Raw genomic sequence first — 15,524 nt, forward strand, 5'->3', positions numbered from 1 at the left:
AGCAGCAGAATGAGAATCCCTATTCAAGTCAGCCCTCGGCTCAGCCACAAGCCATTTTTGTTTAAGTCAACAGGTATTGAGGATTCATTCAACCGTGCAAATAATCCTTGGTGTTTAAACAGTCATAAACAGCTTTTTGCAAAGAATTCTGGGTGCATAAGGAAGAGAAGCTGTACTTTAAACAAGTGGTGTGGAAGCAAAATAAGCAGCGGAGATCTTCACGGCGGAGTGCTGAGAACATGCTCTCTCTGGATTATTTATCCTTCTCCTACTGTGTCTGAGCAGCAGGGCCCAAGGGCCATCTTTCCCATGACCCCCCGCTAATGCATGTTTCAGTGGGTCATGGCACCATGTTCTAAAACTCCTGTTCTCTCTGAGAAAGCCTCCTGCTGACATCATCACTGCGGTTTGTATTGTTTCTGAAAACAGACTGACGTCTTTGCCATTCCATTCTGCTCTGAGGCTTGTTTTCATTCATTGTGGAGTGAACCGTGTGTATGTGCGGGTCAGAATTCATGAATGAGGAAGAGCATGTCTGAGAAGCAGAGTGTTTGGTCTCTGAAGGAGAAGGGTCAGACAACCCCTGTCCTTCACTCTCATTCTTTTAAAGGTTACTGAATGTCTAAGGGTAGCACACATATACAAAAAAATAAAAGTAATTTCTAGCTTGGCAGAGAAACCCGGATAAAAAAATGACGTACACAGTTCAGTTAATATGATTGTGACTCCTCTTCAGAGTGTGAAAAATTCAAGGTTAAAAAAAAAAAACATTCACTAAAAAATAAAAAAAACAATGATAGATATCTGGTTGCTAAAGTGCGGAGCCCCTAAAGGGACATGGTGGTGAATAAAGTTTGCATTTGCTGCAAAACTTTTGCGCTCCTACAAGAAACTTTGTTCTCTTGCAAAATAATTGCTTTCCCTTGAATAAACTATTGTGTTCCGGCAAGAAACTTTGCATTAAATACATTTTTAAAAACAATGTATATGTTGTATATGTTAATGTTATTTAATGAACATGAACATGAACTCTGTAACAAATGTAATGCTTATTGTTATTTATTACATTAATTAGTTAATGCATTAACTAATGAGACCTTAAAGGAGAACTCCGGGCAATTTGTAAGTTAATCTTGATCGTTATACCTTTGTGAGTTCTGTCTATAGAAAAAACAAAAACGTTGTGTGAGTGAAGAGTGTGAGGCTAGTTCTTCGTCTGTATACTCGGGTTTGAATAAATAAGGACGACCATCAAACTCAAAAGCCTCTTCCATGTGTTCAAAATCTTCTATATTCTCCATAGTTACGTTACAAACCATTTCTTCTTCATTTGTGAGCAACTCTGATCATCACTCTTCACACACACACAACGCTCCTCCCACCTGCACACTTCTATTTACCTTTTTCCGGCTACAACGGAGTTCCCACGGGACTTCAGCGCGAGACATGCTAGCCGTCTAAAACACTATTTAGGTGAATTTAAACAATGGCTAAGTTGCTAAACGCATCTTGTTGTCGTGTAAGGACCCTGTTCATGTTGGACAGACATTTTAATTGCATTTTGTGTCTGTTAAGAGGCACAAAAACACTCTTTATGAATATGCCCCCATAACTGCCGTTTTAGCTGAGTGGGAGCTCTGGGCATTAGCGGTAGCAGCTCCGTGTTGCAAGCACCGATCCGGTTCGGTTTTTTTCCTATAGACAGGTACTCTATAGGTACTCCCTATACTCACAAAGGTATAACGATCAAGATTAACTTACAAATTGCCCGGAGTTCTTCTTTAAGTGTTACCATATACATAAAGATGACACAATATATAAGATAACAAAAAATATAAAAATGATATTATATAAAATAGGCATTTTCTAGATAAGTGCTCAAAAATATTTTATCAACTGAACATTGCTGTTGTGTAAAGCTCTTTTGAGTCTGTCCATTTTAATTGGTCAAACTTATTCAAATGATCAAAATGATTCATTATCGAATTAGTGTGAATCAAAAGCAATTAGCAAAGAGCAATTTAGCAGATCCACTTCCAAATGCCAATGCATTTTCAGTGTGTACGTGACTAGAGATAGAAATACACAGAGAGAGAGAGAGAGAGAGAGAGAGAGAGAGAGAGAGAGAGAGAGAGAGAGAGAGAGAGAGAGAGATAGAGAGAGAGAGAGAGAGAGAGAGAGAGAGAGAGAGAGAGAGAGAGAGAGAGAGAGAGAGAGAGAGAGAGAGAGAGAGAGAGAGAGAGAGAGAGAGAGAGAGAGAGAGAGAGAGAGAGAGAGAGAGAGAGAGAGAGAGAGAGAGAGAGAGAGAGAGAGAGAATCAGTAAGTAATCAAAAGCTGCTAAAACTCCCCTTGGTACTTTCATCATTCTCTTCCCATTACTCTGGGTACTGAAAAGACATGCTCATGCCTTGTCTTCAGAGGGGGACTCAGGTGGGGAGTCTGATGGCATTTGTTCATACCCAAATGAAAAAATGTCTCCATATGAAATATTGATGACACACATCTGAGCTCAGTGAGGTACCTGTAACTATAGATCAAGTCTGTCATGGAGATGAGATGGTTTGCATAAGCTCAACACTGGTGTTCTATTACAACAAAAGTTACACAATTCTGTAGTGACAGTTGGAGCGAACTGACTTTACCTGGTCCAGAGATTCTGCAATTACTTATAAATGTCATATCACACTGTGGGTTTATATTGAAATGTGAACATTCTCTAGCAAACATTTTACAGGTCATTGCCAGAAAACATTTAGAAATTTTATTTAGATTCACAAATGACATGACATGCAATGCAGCAACATCATCTATTGTTATTGTTTTTTTGAAATTTCAGTTTATTTTGGTTATAAGAATTTATAATTATGATCTTGTTTTTCTTTTCAAAGTAAATCTAATTTTCATATTTTTCATTAACAATAACAATCTTTCTGTGTATTTACGCCTATATGCAAATACATAATTTGAGATTTTAAATAGCAAAAACCCAGTGTGCCATCTGCCCCAAGTCTGAACAAATTCACATGCGGGGAAGGAAAAGAAGTCGAGTTTTTCAGCTTCTGTGAAGTGCTGACATGATGTCTTTTGGGGGAAGCAAACAAATATCATAGAGGCTCAGAGGCACTCATGGTAAAAACTGGATTACATGGATTAAACCGCCGAAAAATAACACAACGGAAAACAACCTTTCCATGCTACATAATGTGTCAGAAAATCCTTACACATGAGAGGGTTTAAGGTCCTATATTTCCAATACTGACATAATCCTTCATCAGTTTTGGGGGAAAGGGTTTTGATTTATTCCTTTTTCTGTTCCAAACAAGAATATGTGTAAATAAAAGCAAATAACTACCGGTAAATACAAATCTATGAATAGCGTCTGCACTACCACTCTCTGCCATGTGGGGCGCTGTGTGTCTCTCTCGGTCTCAGCAGCTACAGAGGCAGGCACATAGTCATTGGATAAATAAATAATAATAATAATACTAACGTACGCATCCCTTTACGCTCAACATGCAATGGAGCTAACGCATATTTTTTTGTGTTCAGATTACATAATGTTATCAAAGGCACATTTACATGAACATTCCCAATACTAGGAACTCCTGTATAATTCTGTATAAACCAGCTCACAAATAACTACAGAATGAGAACCAGTATTAGGATAATTAATTCATTACGGTTAGACGGTCCAAAGCTCTTGACTTGGGTTAACATACTTTTCTGTGAATTAATAAAGAGCTTGAAAATGTACTCTTTTGGTACAAGAGAAAGTCTCAGTGGGCAACATTTTATGAAAATACATTCCTTGAAATGTCAGAAATCTGGTAGATGCAAAAATGATGGACATCTGCCGTCTCTTTTCAAGGAGGTTTGCAGCACTGCGGATCTGCCAAGTCATAAAACCCTTGAAAATAGCCAATAAAAAAGCTGTTTATTCATATACTGTTTACCAATACCACAATGACGCAAGTTTCTCTATAGTATCAACTCTATAGTATTATTCTTCCCATAACTATCATATTATGATCTAGGTAAGGAGGGAAAAGAGATAAAACTAAATTTTCTTGCCTTCTTTTCTCATGCTCTGTTTTTTAGTAGGTGTCCAGAGGGAACATGTAACTGATGAAAGTATACACATACAAAACTGATAATGATGTAGCAAAGTATTTAGGCCAAGCTGATTGTTTCCTTTGGGTCTATACGAAAGCATAAATAACATATCGAATATTTTCCATTTTACTGTACTAAATGAACTGTGAAACCAAATGATCTAATAATCCACTTTTTATTCTCAGGCCCTAGCAGAACATCCAGCTTTCCCAAATATCACCCCACACAGGACATGCTAGTTTTAGAATCTGGAATACAGATATTACAAAAATATGAAGTTCAATGTGTCAGTTAGCATTCACATTCATCACCAAGACGAAGTTTTTCAGCTGGCACATGCAGACCTTTGCTTCGTGGGCAATAGATTGTGCAAAAAAAAAAAATAATAATAATAATAATTTGCCAATAACCTTAACTGTAAATTACACATAACTCCATGCACTCCATGGAGCAGCAGGAACATTATGACATTATTTTTTTAACTAACATGAAAGTGCACAGTTGCAAACACTTCACTAGTGACTATATCCTGAACTGAGACTTCAAAAGTTTCATGCTTTTAAGTTGCCTAAATAAAAACATTTCAACCAAACATGATATACAATGATACAGAAGGAAAAAAAAGTCCAAAGTATTTAAAATATTTGTTGTAATGGACATCCAGGGCTCACCGGTTGGTTTTAGGTAATTGAATCAGCAATCAGTAGTGAAAACTATGACACTTTCCCCATAAAAAAAATAATAATAATATGAATAAAGCTACATACCCTTGAGACTGAAGAAAAAGAGGAAGCATTGGATCAAACCTTGCAACACTTATTTCAATTGTCACGTAATTGTTTTTGAGTATTATTTAACCTTCATGCTGCATTAGGCCATTTTTGGTCATTTTCAGTTTAATTTCTTTGACCATTTTGGCTGTTTTAATGCAAATGGTATGTAATTTGGCAAAATTGTGACTTTTGGGATAAATTTACAAATTTTGATCCCATGTTGCATAATATGTATAACATAAACTGTATAGATCAAATAGGAACACCTAGCACCATAATGACCAAAAATGGCCCATTGAAACCCATTAAAACGTTGTTTAAAGCCGGGGCCGTCATTAATACATGAATCATGACTTATGTTGAAACATCCTTTCATTTTGAAGCAAAAGCATTATATTTGCATTATATAGTGTATTCCACCAGATGATGTCACTACATAGGTATTCCCTATGGGGGGAAATGCACGTTATTTTCCTGGTTTCCACTAGGGGCACTATTGAAGGTGTTATGAAGCATTTTAATGGCTCAATGATCTAAAATTATGTTTCTGAGTTGGTGTGGATGTCTGAGAGCAATGTGTGTCTGCGTTGACAAAAGTGTGTGTGTGTAGGGCCTAAATATAATACATCGTGTTTAGGCGAGTGCAAAAATCATAATATCCTGAAGGTCATATTTTACCCTTTCTGTCTATACTCTCTCTCTCTCTCTCTCTCTCCCTCTCTCTGTGTGTGTGTGTCGGTGGTGTAGGATGTGTGTGTAGGCGTGTATGTGTGTGTGTGCAATAGAATTTAGAAAAATAAAAATTCATGTTCATTGTGATCTTGTAGTTTTGCTTTCTTTCTAGAGCAAATTTTGATGTGTAGGGAGACAGGCACAGGTTATAGTCACCTAGTAGAAATCAGGAAAATGTTTTCAATACTGCAGATGTTTGCATTATGTCAATTATAAGAAAAATGGTACCAACTGGTAGCCTGGGTTTCCCCATGCTGCCTTGCGCGCAGCTTGATTTTATTCACGCTGCTAGGCAGCCTGGATTAGCCTGACTACGTCAGACTTCGTACTTCCGCACAATTTCATTTCGCTTCTGTACTTAGTCTGAGACATCGACATGTCTCTCAGTTTTCCTCCGGCCTGAAAACAGCCGGCCAATCAACGAACAGAGGGCGGGCTGAGAGCCGTGACGTAGACGCTAAGCGCCGAGTTTGAGATTGGGGAAATCGAAAACGACCGTATGTTCACTCCGGTATTTCTCTCGATGGTTTCGTTTTCGCATTATTTATAATGTGTTTACAGTGGCAGTTCGATGCTGCTGAGCTGGCGCATAACACACGTCATAACCAAACGTTATGTGATTGGCTTACAGGTAACCAATGATTTTATACTTCAGACAAGAGCCCCCGCGATAAAGAAAACACTTTTCAATGATGCCATGCCAGACTCTGTCTATGAAGCAAAGCGAAGTAGCAGAGTTTGGTATTACCAGGCTAAGCCTGGATACCATGGACTAGATTTTCGCCTCAGCGAGGGGACCAATCACAGAACGGGGAGGGAGCAGCAGGGCGATGACGACGTCTATGCGACACACAGAAGCAGTTTGTTTATATCAACATGTGCACTGCAGATTTACCTTCTACCCTCATGTTTGTCTTGGACAAACGGCAATAGTCGCTGAACACCATCGTGTACACATAAATCTATGACCCATCGTCTTCTTCCTTGTCGAATTTCTGTCGCTCTACATACGTCATCTGGTATAATTGAAACGATTGGCTATGGGCTACGTACAGGCGCATTTGATAGACCTTCGTAGCGCCCAATAAACGGCTCTGGGCATTCGTAAACCACGCCTCAAATACGAGAAAATGAACATGTGGTTCCACGTTAGCCAGGCTAACCAACTGGTGGAAAACAGTAAAAAGTAAATATTTTACCCCAAGGCGTGGTCATGACAGGATATTTGAATAGAAATTAGGATTTTATGATATTATGACAGTGGGTTCAAATGTTTTTATTTTAATGGGTTTAAATAGGATCAACTTTGTCCTTAACGCGCTATGTGTGATTTTGGAAAAAATCTGACATAGCACAAAAAATAAAAATGCACCAAAAATAATTTTGCTGTTAATCTTTGACATATTCAAGACTGTGATAATCCAAAGCTAAAGTTTTCAATTTGCATTTAGTATATGGAAAATAATTAAATTTTTGTGTTTTTTCCTCTTATACAAATTGATGGTATCGTCACCAAAACTGGAATTTAAAGGGTTAAAATCCTGAAATTAAATAAATATTTGGCAGTTATGATGAGGACTGATGCTGGTTAAAATATTTAACTCAGTAAAAGTGGAAAATAATAATAATATATAATGTTTTAGGCAGTGTTTAATATGTGACCATTTTTGGTCCTTAACGCGCTAAGTGTGATGTTTTTTAAAAATCTGACATAACACAAAGATTAGGGGCAACATTATTTCTGGTGCATTTACATATTTTGACATATTCAAGACTGTGATAATCCAAAGCTAAAGTTTTCTCTTTGCATTTAGTGTATGGAAAATAATTGCATTTTTGTGTTTTTTCCTCTTATACAAATTGATGGTATCGTCACCAAAACTGGAATTTAAAGGGTTAAAATCCTGAAATTAAATAAATATTTGGTAGTTATGATGAGGACTGATGCTGGTTAAAAGATCTAACTTTGTAAAAGTGGAAAATAATAATAATATATAATATTTTAGGCAGTGTTTAATATGTGACCATTTTTGGTCCTTAATGCGCTAAGTGTAATTTTTTTATTTTATCTGACATAACACAAAAAATAAAAATGCGTACAAATCAATGTTGCTGCTCATCATGGACATATACCAGGCTGTGATAATTCCCTCCCAAGAAATCCACCTAGCATGTAGTACACAATTGTTTTTTATTTTTTTATGTTTTTTACATCGATAAAAACTGTGGCATCATGTAAACAAATGGCATTTAAGGGGTTAAAATTCTGAAAATTAAATAAATATTTGGTAGTTATTTTCAGGACTGATGTTGGTTAAAATATTTAACTCAGTGAAAGTGGAATTTTTTAAAACTATATAATTGTTTTATGGCAGTGTTTAGAGTGGACATTTTTGTCCCTTAATGCACTCAACGTCGTAAAATATATAATGAGGCATAAAGGTTAAATAATTTAACCCCCCCCCCCCCCCCCCCCCTTCTACAAAAGCAGTATGAAAAATAGATGATAAAAAGGAAGTTAATTATTTATAAAAATAAGCATACAACACTCATCTCAATGACCTGACCACTTATGCCTTCAGCAAATGTTGTTCTGAAAGACATGGTTGCGTGCTTGTGTGTGCGTGAAGTTACATTACTCACAGCGCTGGAGGGGTCGATTCTGGGCCTCTCCATGGCAATAGTGATGCAGTTGAGAAAGATGATGATAAGAACCACATGGTCAAACATCTTGTGAGAGATGATTTTATTGCACGTCACACGAAACCTGCAAGACATAATCACACCAGATATAGTGAGCTGAGTGATGCAAACAGGCAACATAATGCTAATCCTAAAATTAATTCATTAAAAAAGTGATTTCCCACAAAAGATGGGTCACAAATGTTGCATAGTGTTGCATAGACTACAGTAGTAGTTTTTCTTAAAGGGATAGTACACCCAAAAGTTATTTCATAATTTACTTACCATCATGTTGTACTAATTATGTATGACTGACTTTTTTCTCACAAATATTTTCTGACTTCCACTGTATTTAACAACAACCAAACATTAAATATCTTCATATATGTTCCACAGAAACTATAAGAGGGTGAGTAAATAATGGCAAAATTTTTATTTTTGGGTAAACTATGCCTTAAATGTTTAAGAGGGTGGAATGCTACATTGTTGGCAGTCCAATCATTTAATGTATTAAGCGACAAATTTTAACAATCATGGCTTACATTAATTCAGGTTCATTCATCACAATGAAACTTGAACTTCTGTTAGAAACAGTGACAAACGTATGCTGAACGTGTGTCTACCATAAGACTTACAGCTTGACAGCATGACTTCTTTTATGAATAAATAGTGCTCGGTTCTCTTTAATGTCTCAAGACTTGGCCTGATGTTAAAGAATTCATGCTAAGAACGACACTGAGTGGGAACAGAAGGCAAACTCTGCGCTGTTGTCATGCCAACCTGCCTCTCACAGCCCCGATCTCTCATGCTGGGGAGTGTGGTCATGCCGGGGTGAAATGGGGAGAGAAGTGTAATGCTGTGTCTGAAACCTAAGACAGCTGCCTCGCTGCCTCGCAACCCTGTTAGTCAATGACTTCACAGGTGCTTCTTATGGCAACTTCACACAAGATTTCAGACAGGCATCTAAAAGTACCATAATGTCACACCGAATGATCTAAAACCAATTCAAACTAATTCATTTAGACATGATAAAATTTTAAAGCAAATATCCATTGCTTATACAATGCTTATGTCTCAGTAGAAATTAATTCATGTTCAAATATATTATATTACATTATATTATATTACATTATATGTAATTTTATAATAATACAAACTAATATATATATATATATATATATATATATATATATATATATATATATATATATATATATATATATATATTAAAATTGGGGGGACATTTTTTATCCTTTTACTGTTTTTTACTGTTTATTGATCAAATAATTTCAGCCTTATTGAGCAACAACATTAAGAGTGACTTCTTTCAAAAACATTAAAACAAAACTTCATCAACTTAGAGCCAGATTTACTAAACAGGGCAATTTAGCATGAGAATGCAATTTCAAAAAAATCGCAGATGTGAGTGGAAATTTCTGAGCGAGATCTACTGACAACAAATTAAAGAACAGACACAGCCTGATCATTTCCATAATGACCGATGTAATCTAACAAGAGCAGCGCAAGTTAGTGTCTGGTTTAAGACATGCTTTTTTGGGAGGTAAATATTGGCACAAATACCAATAAATTGACTAGCTTAGTAAATCACCTTGCGTGATTCATTTAAATACTATCCTCCCATAAATTTTGCATTAACAATAATGTCAGCTGCAAAAAAAAAAAAAAACTGTCCACACCTTTTTAGTGCTTATGTTTCACTGCATGTCTTTAGTAAATCCTGACAGTACTTTTTTTAACACCAAAAGAGGGTTAGTGACTTTGCACTGGCGCAAGCTGTATATACAGTGTATATATTAAAAAAAAATCTTACACCAAACTATTGAATGGTATCTTGAATGGCATTTACAGAACAAAACGCTTAATGCACAGTCGTACATGTTAAATCTCTTTGATTGTCAATGTAACATGGTGCATCTTATAAGACTGAGGTGTGACAAGTTGTGTGGCAAGCTGACAAACGATGTCTTTGTTTTACATCAGAAGAAAGAGTCAAGTATACGTAACCGCAGACTTGCTAACGACACGCACAGATGGACATACGGAAATCACAAGACTTTTTGCTTTGGTTTAGGTGACACCAATATATGCCAATCTGCATGTCATAACAGTGCAAAGTGGTGATAGCTTGCATCATCCAGGGCTTGCACAGGAAGGAGGAGGAGGATGATCTGAGGTTGTTTGATGTTTAATTAGTAAAGCGCTGACAGAGTGTAACATGCAATGCTGAGTTCTTCTTTCCTCTCCTCTCTCTCTAATAAGTGAAGCCTCCATGGAGCTTAATGTGAGCAGACATGCATTTCAAAAATGGAAAGCACTGGAAAGAGATGAGAAGAAGGGGAATACCAAGAAGATGCCTAAGGGAGAGGCTCAAAAGTACAGGATATTTCACACCCCTTAAGCATCTTAATGAGGGTATTTATTAGAGCTTAGGGGCAACCTAAACTCCTGTACTGAACGTGAGCCATGGCACTATGATAAATGTGATTCAGCTTTTGACATAACCAGCATATGTTGGATGCTGGAGAGCTTGTGTCCCCACAAGACTTCTTAACCAGGAAGTAGAAAAACAGAAAAAACATACTTACTTGACCAGCAATAAAGAACAAAGATTATCTTGAGAAATTCATGTCAAATGTATAGGGCACAGGATAACATTTTTACGAGGAACCCCCACACTGCAAAAATCATATTCTTAACAAGTATTTTTGTGATTTTTTTTTTCAGTTAAAATATCTTCTTGAAATTAGATAAAAGCAACACTGCATAAGATATTTATAGATATATAAGTGAATTTCGGAATATACATATATGACTAATATAGGACTCAAGTACACCAACTACACCAAACCATAAATTATACTAGGATATCAATCAATTAAGTATTATTAATGTGTACAAATGTCATCCAATCTTATTGGTGAAAAACACATGAAATGACAAATTAATGGCTCTGCAAGAGCCAAGACAGCATCAGATACTGACCGTGACTGTGGGGGGAACAGGTAAAGGGACCATGTAAGCCTCTGCCGACACCATTCGGGCTGCTTGTGCTCCAGCCAGCGTAAGAGACGAGCGTTGCGACTCTGAAATATGGATGACCATGTGAGATTATAAGATCAGTAAGTTCGTTTCGTTAGAAATAGAAGATATAGATACACTTTTTCCTGTAATCTTATAGCAGCCAATTGAATAGAAGAAAATTGGTAGACGTTTGTGATAGATCAACTGTAAGGAACAGAAATAGCTGTAATAAATCAAGAGTAGATTTTCTCACCAGGTTTCCTTCATCATCTGCATTGTCATCCTCGCTGTGGGGTTCATCTAGAGAAAGCTGTGTGGTGGCTGTAGATGGAGAACTCTTGCCGTTGCTGAGGAAGTTGGGTGGCCGGGCGCTGTTTATGCTGGCGGAGCGATGCACGAATGGCACCTGCAGGGTGTCTGGAGGCAGATCAAACGAGCTACGGGTCTCCAGGGATTCCATGCGCCTGTGCCGAGGCCTCTGTCCCAGGGAGTCCGTCCTGGCGAGAGAGGCATCATCGCCCTCGGACATCCCCACACCGCCTCCGTTCTCTGCCGCTTCTCCCTCATCTGAGCTGGACTGGCCATCGCCGGACAGCAAGGAGCGCCGTTCGCCAGACTGCCGTTTTTGCCTCTTGAGGCTGGGGGCTCGTCCCAGGCTATTCCAGCTGGAGCGCCTGCTGTTCCAGCTACTGGCTGAGCTCCACGGGGCATTGGGGGAGCTCCGCGCACTCGACTGCAGAAACACGGGGAAAGGAACATGTCACTCTCAAAATACATCACATTGGCTAACTGTAAAACCTGAGTGTGAACATTTTTGTGAAAAAATTAACTCCACCACATATACAGAAAACAACTTCCGGTGTGTATGTAAATTTATTTACATTATTACAAATTCTATAAACGCATTGCATTATATTATATTAGAAGTTGAATAACTATTTGACCATACAATAAGTCTGACTTAATTCAGCGTAACAAAACTGATGTGTATTATAGTAACATTTTCAACTTTTATGGATTTATTTGTGAATGAGACCTCTTATTATTACAAAATGGATGGATGGATGGATGGATGGATGGATGGATGGATGGATGGATGGATGGATGGATGGATGGATGGATGGATGGATGGATGGGTGGGTGGATGGATGGATGGATGGGTGGATGGATGGATGGGTGGGTGGATGGGTGGATGGAGTTTCTCCAACTTTTCAGAGAACAGTAGTTACTGACCGGAGATTTATCTTGGCCATTGGGATCCATCGAGACATTGCTGCCTCTGCGGGACTCGTAGCCCAGCGCAGGGTCTCCTCCTCCTGATATCTTAGGGACAGGCATGGGTGTTGCAGCCGTATGAGTGATGAGGGGAGGGGTCAGGCTGGTCTTCAAATCCACATGGCCATTGATGGGCACAACTGTGGAAGGGACAGGGATAGTAAGCTCAACATCACTGACACTACAAAACATGACAGACAGCTGAAAAATGCATTAGGGACCATTTCGAGCATGAATTTTTCAAACAGCCTTTAATCTTCAAAAGGGACCATGATGCATTATGTCAAAAAGACAGAAATACACAGTATAAACCCACTGTTAGAAGGGTAAAAGGGTATCTGGGATGGCACAAAGCTAGCTTGTGGATTTCAAAATATAAGAGTATACTTTAATCACGTTTAAAAAATGGCTTGTGTCCTGCAAAAACATGTCAGTATACTCAATGGCCACATGTTTTAGACAAGCTCATTTGACAATATCAGGACTAAACAATAAGGATGGTCCACTGAAACAAACCTGATTCCATAAATCTATAAACTAATATAAAAACCATGGGTTTACATAATAGCTGCATAATTTCCAGCTTGCTGCAAAATAAAAAAAGCACAACAAAAGGTTTTAGAGAACACTTACCAGTTAATGATAAATATAAATATTTATGATATTTCAATCAATCAATCAATAAATCAATCAATCAATCAACCATTATTTTGGGTGGGGCCAGTTAATTTTTTGAAAGGGCAAGTAAAAATCTTACTGGGCATTAGAAAAGAAAATCTTGTTGAGCCCTGAATATGCCATGTGCATCAATGTAAACAATTCTCTGTGTGTCTCACCGGGTGATGCCGACAGATCCTTCTTACATCCAGAAACATCATCCAAGCTCCGTGCATAGATATCTACTTCAGAGTCAGACTTTGAGGCATCACCCTGCATCAAGTGCGTAAGATAAACAAACATTAGTTAGCAGGTCTTCGAGTTGCTGAGGCTTAGGGAAGCATATTGCAGGGTGAGGAACAGGCAGGTGAGTGAGGGTGTGGTCTCCCCACCCAAGCGGCCCTCAAAAAAGGCCAGAGGGTGACTGGTATCTAAGGGAGAGACATCCTTGGGGTAATTCACGAAAACACAGTGCCGGCATGCATTTGACAGCACCAGGTTGCACTACCACTCTGAAACCACAAGTTAGTTAAATGTATCTTTCTGTATAGATTTAAGCAGATGATCTCATGGTCAAATCACCTGCTATATTAGCGTAAGACACATCCACATGCGGGCAACTATGCGTGGGGGTTTTTCTCGACTCACTGGAGGTACAGCACCAGTAGAGGAGACACGTCCAATGATCAGACAGGAGAAATAAACACTGCTATTTTTATCAGAGGGCTCATCACATTGTTTGGCCTGTGTCCTCCTTGTCCCCAGTCTTGGGCTAGTCTTAAAATGGCTAAATGCCGGGAGTGTTTCAGTGTGGTCTGGCACAGAACTTCAACCCTGGGTGGTTTGTCAAAACAGAGACCACTGTTTAAGGACATGGATCACTCTCTCAGTTTGACCATTAAGGTGTATATTTGTGGATGATGGTTGTAATTTAAATACAATATGATAAAGATGATAAATGATGAAACCTTTTCCCCCTCGTTGTGTGGTTTCCTGATGTGAAAACGCCTATAGCAAACTCAATTTACATTTCAGTATACGTATGTTTAACATAATATTCACAGTACTCAATGGAGCTAATGGTCAAAGACAAAGAGGAGACACAGTGGAAACTATTCTGACAAACCTTGCACCTACGAACAATGTATCCCATTGGCTTCACGTATTAACATCAAGCTGAATCAAAGCATTGTGTATTTTGGTCTCTGAAAAAAAAAAATCAATGCATTAGTAATGGGTGTGTAAATGGGTAAAGAACAAAAACAGAGCAAAATTTGAGTTTCACTGAAGCCAATGGGATTATTGCAACACTAATCACATTACAATTGGACAGCAATTAATTCACATTATAACTACAATAAAAAACAGTGAATAGGACTTGTCAATCTAATAACACAATATATATGATACTGAGGCAACAAAAAAATAACTTGAAATAGTTTACTGGAGTCAAGCTCCATAAGTCAAGACAAAAGAGGGACTCATTGCCCCTTCTCAACAACAGTGAACAGTAAAACAAAACACAGCTGTGATAGGTTGAACTAGCAGAGAGGCTCTACAAAGCATCTTCAGGACCAACTTTCAGTTGGGCCCAAACTCCGACAGGATCTTTCTGAGCAAAGAGACGTGGCAGAAATATAAAACACCTACAGTATTAGCTAAATAAGCTCTCTGACTTTTTGACACATCAAAAATCTAGCAAAAACTATTAGCTATTGTATATGTGTAAAATCAATTAAAACTAAGGTTTATTAAAGCAATAGTTCACCCTCATGTTTTTTTTAACTGCTGATTAAAACAATATATTTACTCCCTCTAGTGAGCTGTTAACAGCTGCAACCAGATCTCAAGAATTGGATCAGTCTGATTTATAAAAGAATCATTCCATTTTTGTAAACTGAATCAATTGAATGATTGCAAAAATCTGACTCAAAAGAATGGATTGTTCACGAATCAAACAGATGTTCTATGAACAAATTATTAAGACCAGGGCTGTATCCGAAACCGCATACTCTCGAGAAGGTACTTTTTTTGAATAAGTAATTACTCAATGACTGCTAAAAAAGTGCATTCTATAAAGTATGAATGTGTGTAGCATGAATGCAATATGGACGTTCTACAATTGCCATGTTGCCCTTATCATTTGACCTACCAACATCAGTTGGTAGTCATCCGGGTACTTTTTGCCTACTCTTTTATACAGTATATTAGGACATACTTCTTTTGTCACATACTGTCTTTGCCTAATA

General features: G+C 37.9%; 1 protein-coding gene across 1 annotated transcript in view; it reads right to left on the bottom strand.

Annotated features, from left to right (window-relative positions):
• The window catches only part of cacna1g (calcium channel, voltage-dependent, T type, alpha 1G subunit), a 123,918-nt gene that overhangs the window by 55,960 nt on the left and 52,434 nt on the right, over positions 1 to 15,524 (bottom strand). Inside the window, exons 13-17 of the mRNA XM_079594783.1 lie at positions 13,455 to 13,548; positions 12,577 to 12,758; positions 11,597 to 12,076; positions 11,305 to 11,405; positions 8,263 to 8,386 (exon numbers count right to left, since the gene is read on the bottom strand). Of these exons, the coding sequence (XP_079450909.1) occupies positions 8,263 to 8,386; positions 11,305 to 11,405; positions 11,597 to 12,076; positions 12,577 to 12,758; positions 13,455 to 13,548 (981 nt within the window). The remainder of the gene's footprint in view (positions 1 to 8,262; positions 8,387 to 11,304; positions 11,406 to 11,596; positions 12,077 to 12,576; positions 12,759 to 13,454; positions 13,549 to 15,524) is intronic.

This window comes from Phoxinus phoxinus, assembly GCF_949152265.1.
Source record: "Phoxinus phoxinus genome assembly, chromosome: 21".
NCBI classification, from domain to species: Eukaryota; Metazoa; Chordata; class Actinopteri; order Cypriniformes; family Leuciscidae; genus Phoxinus; species Phoxinus phoxinus.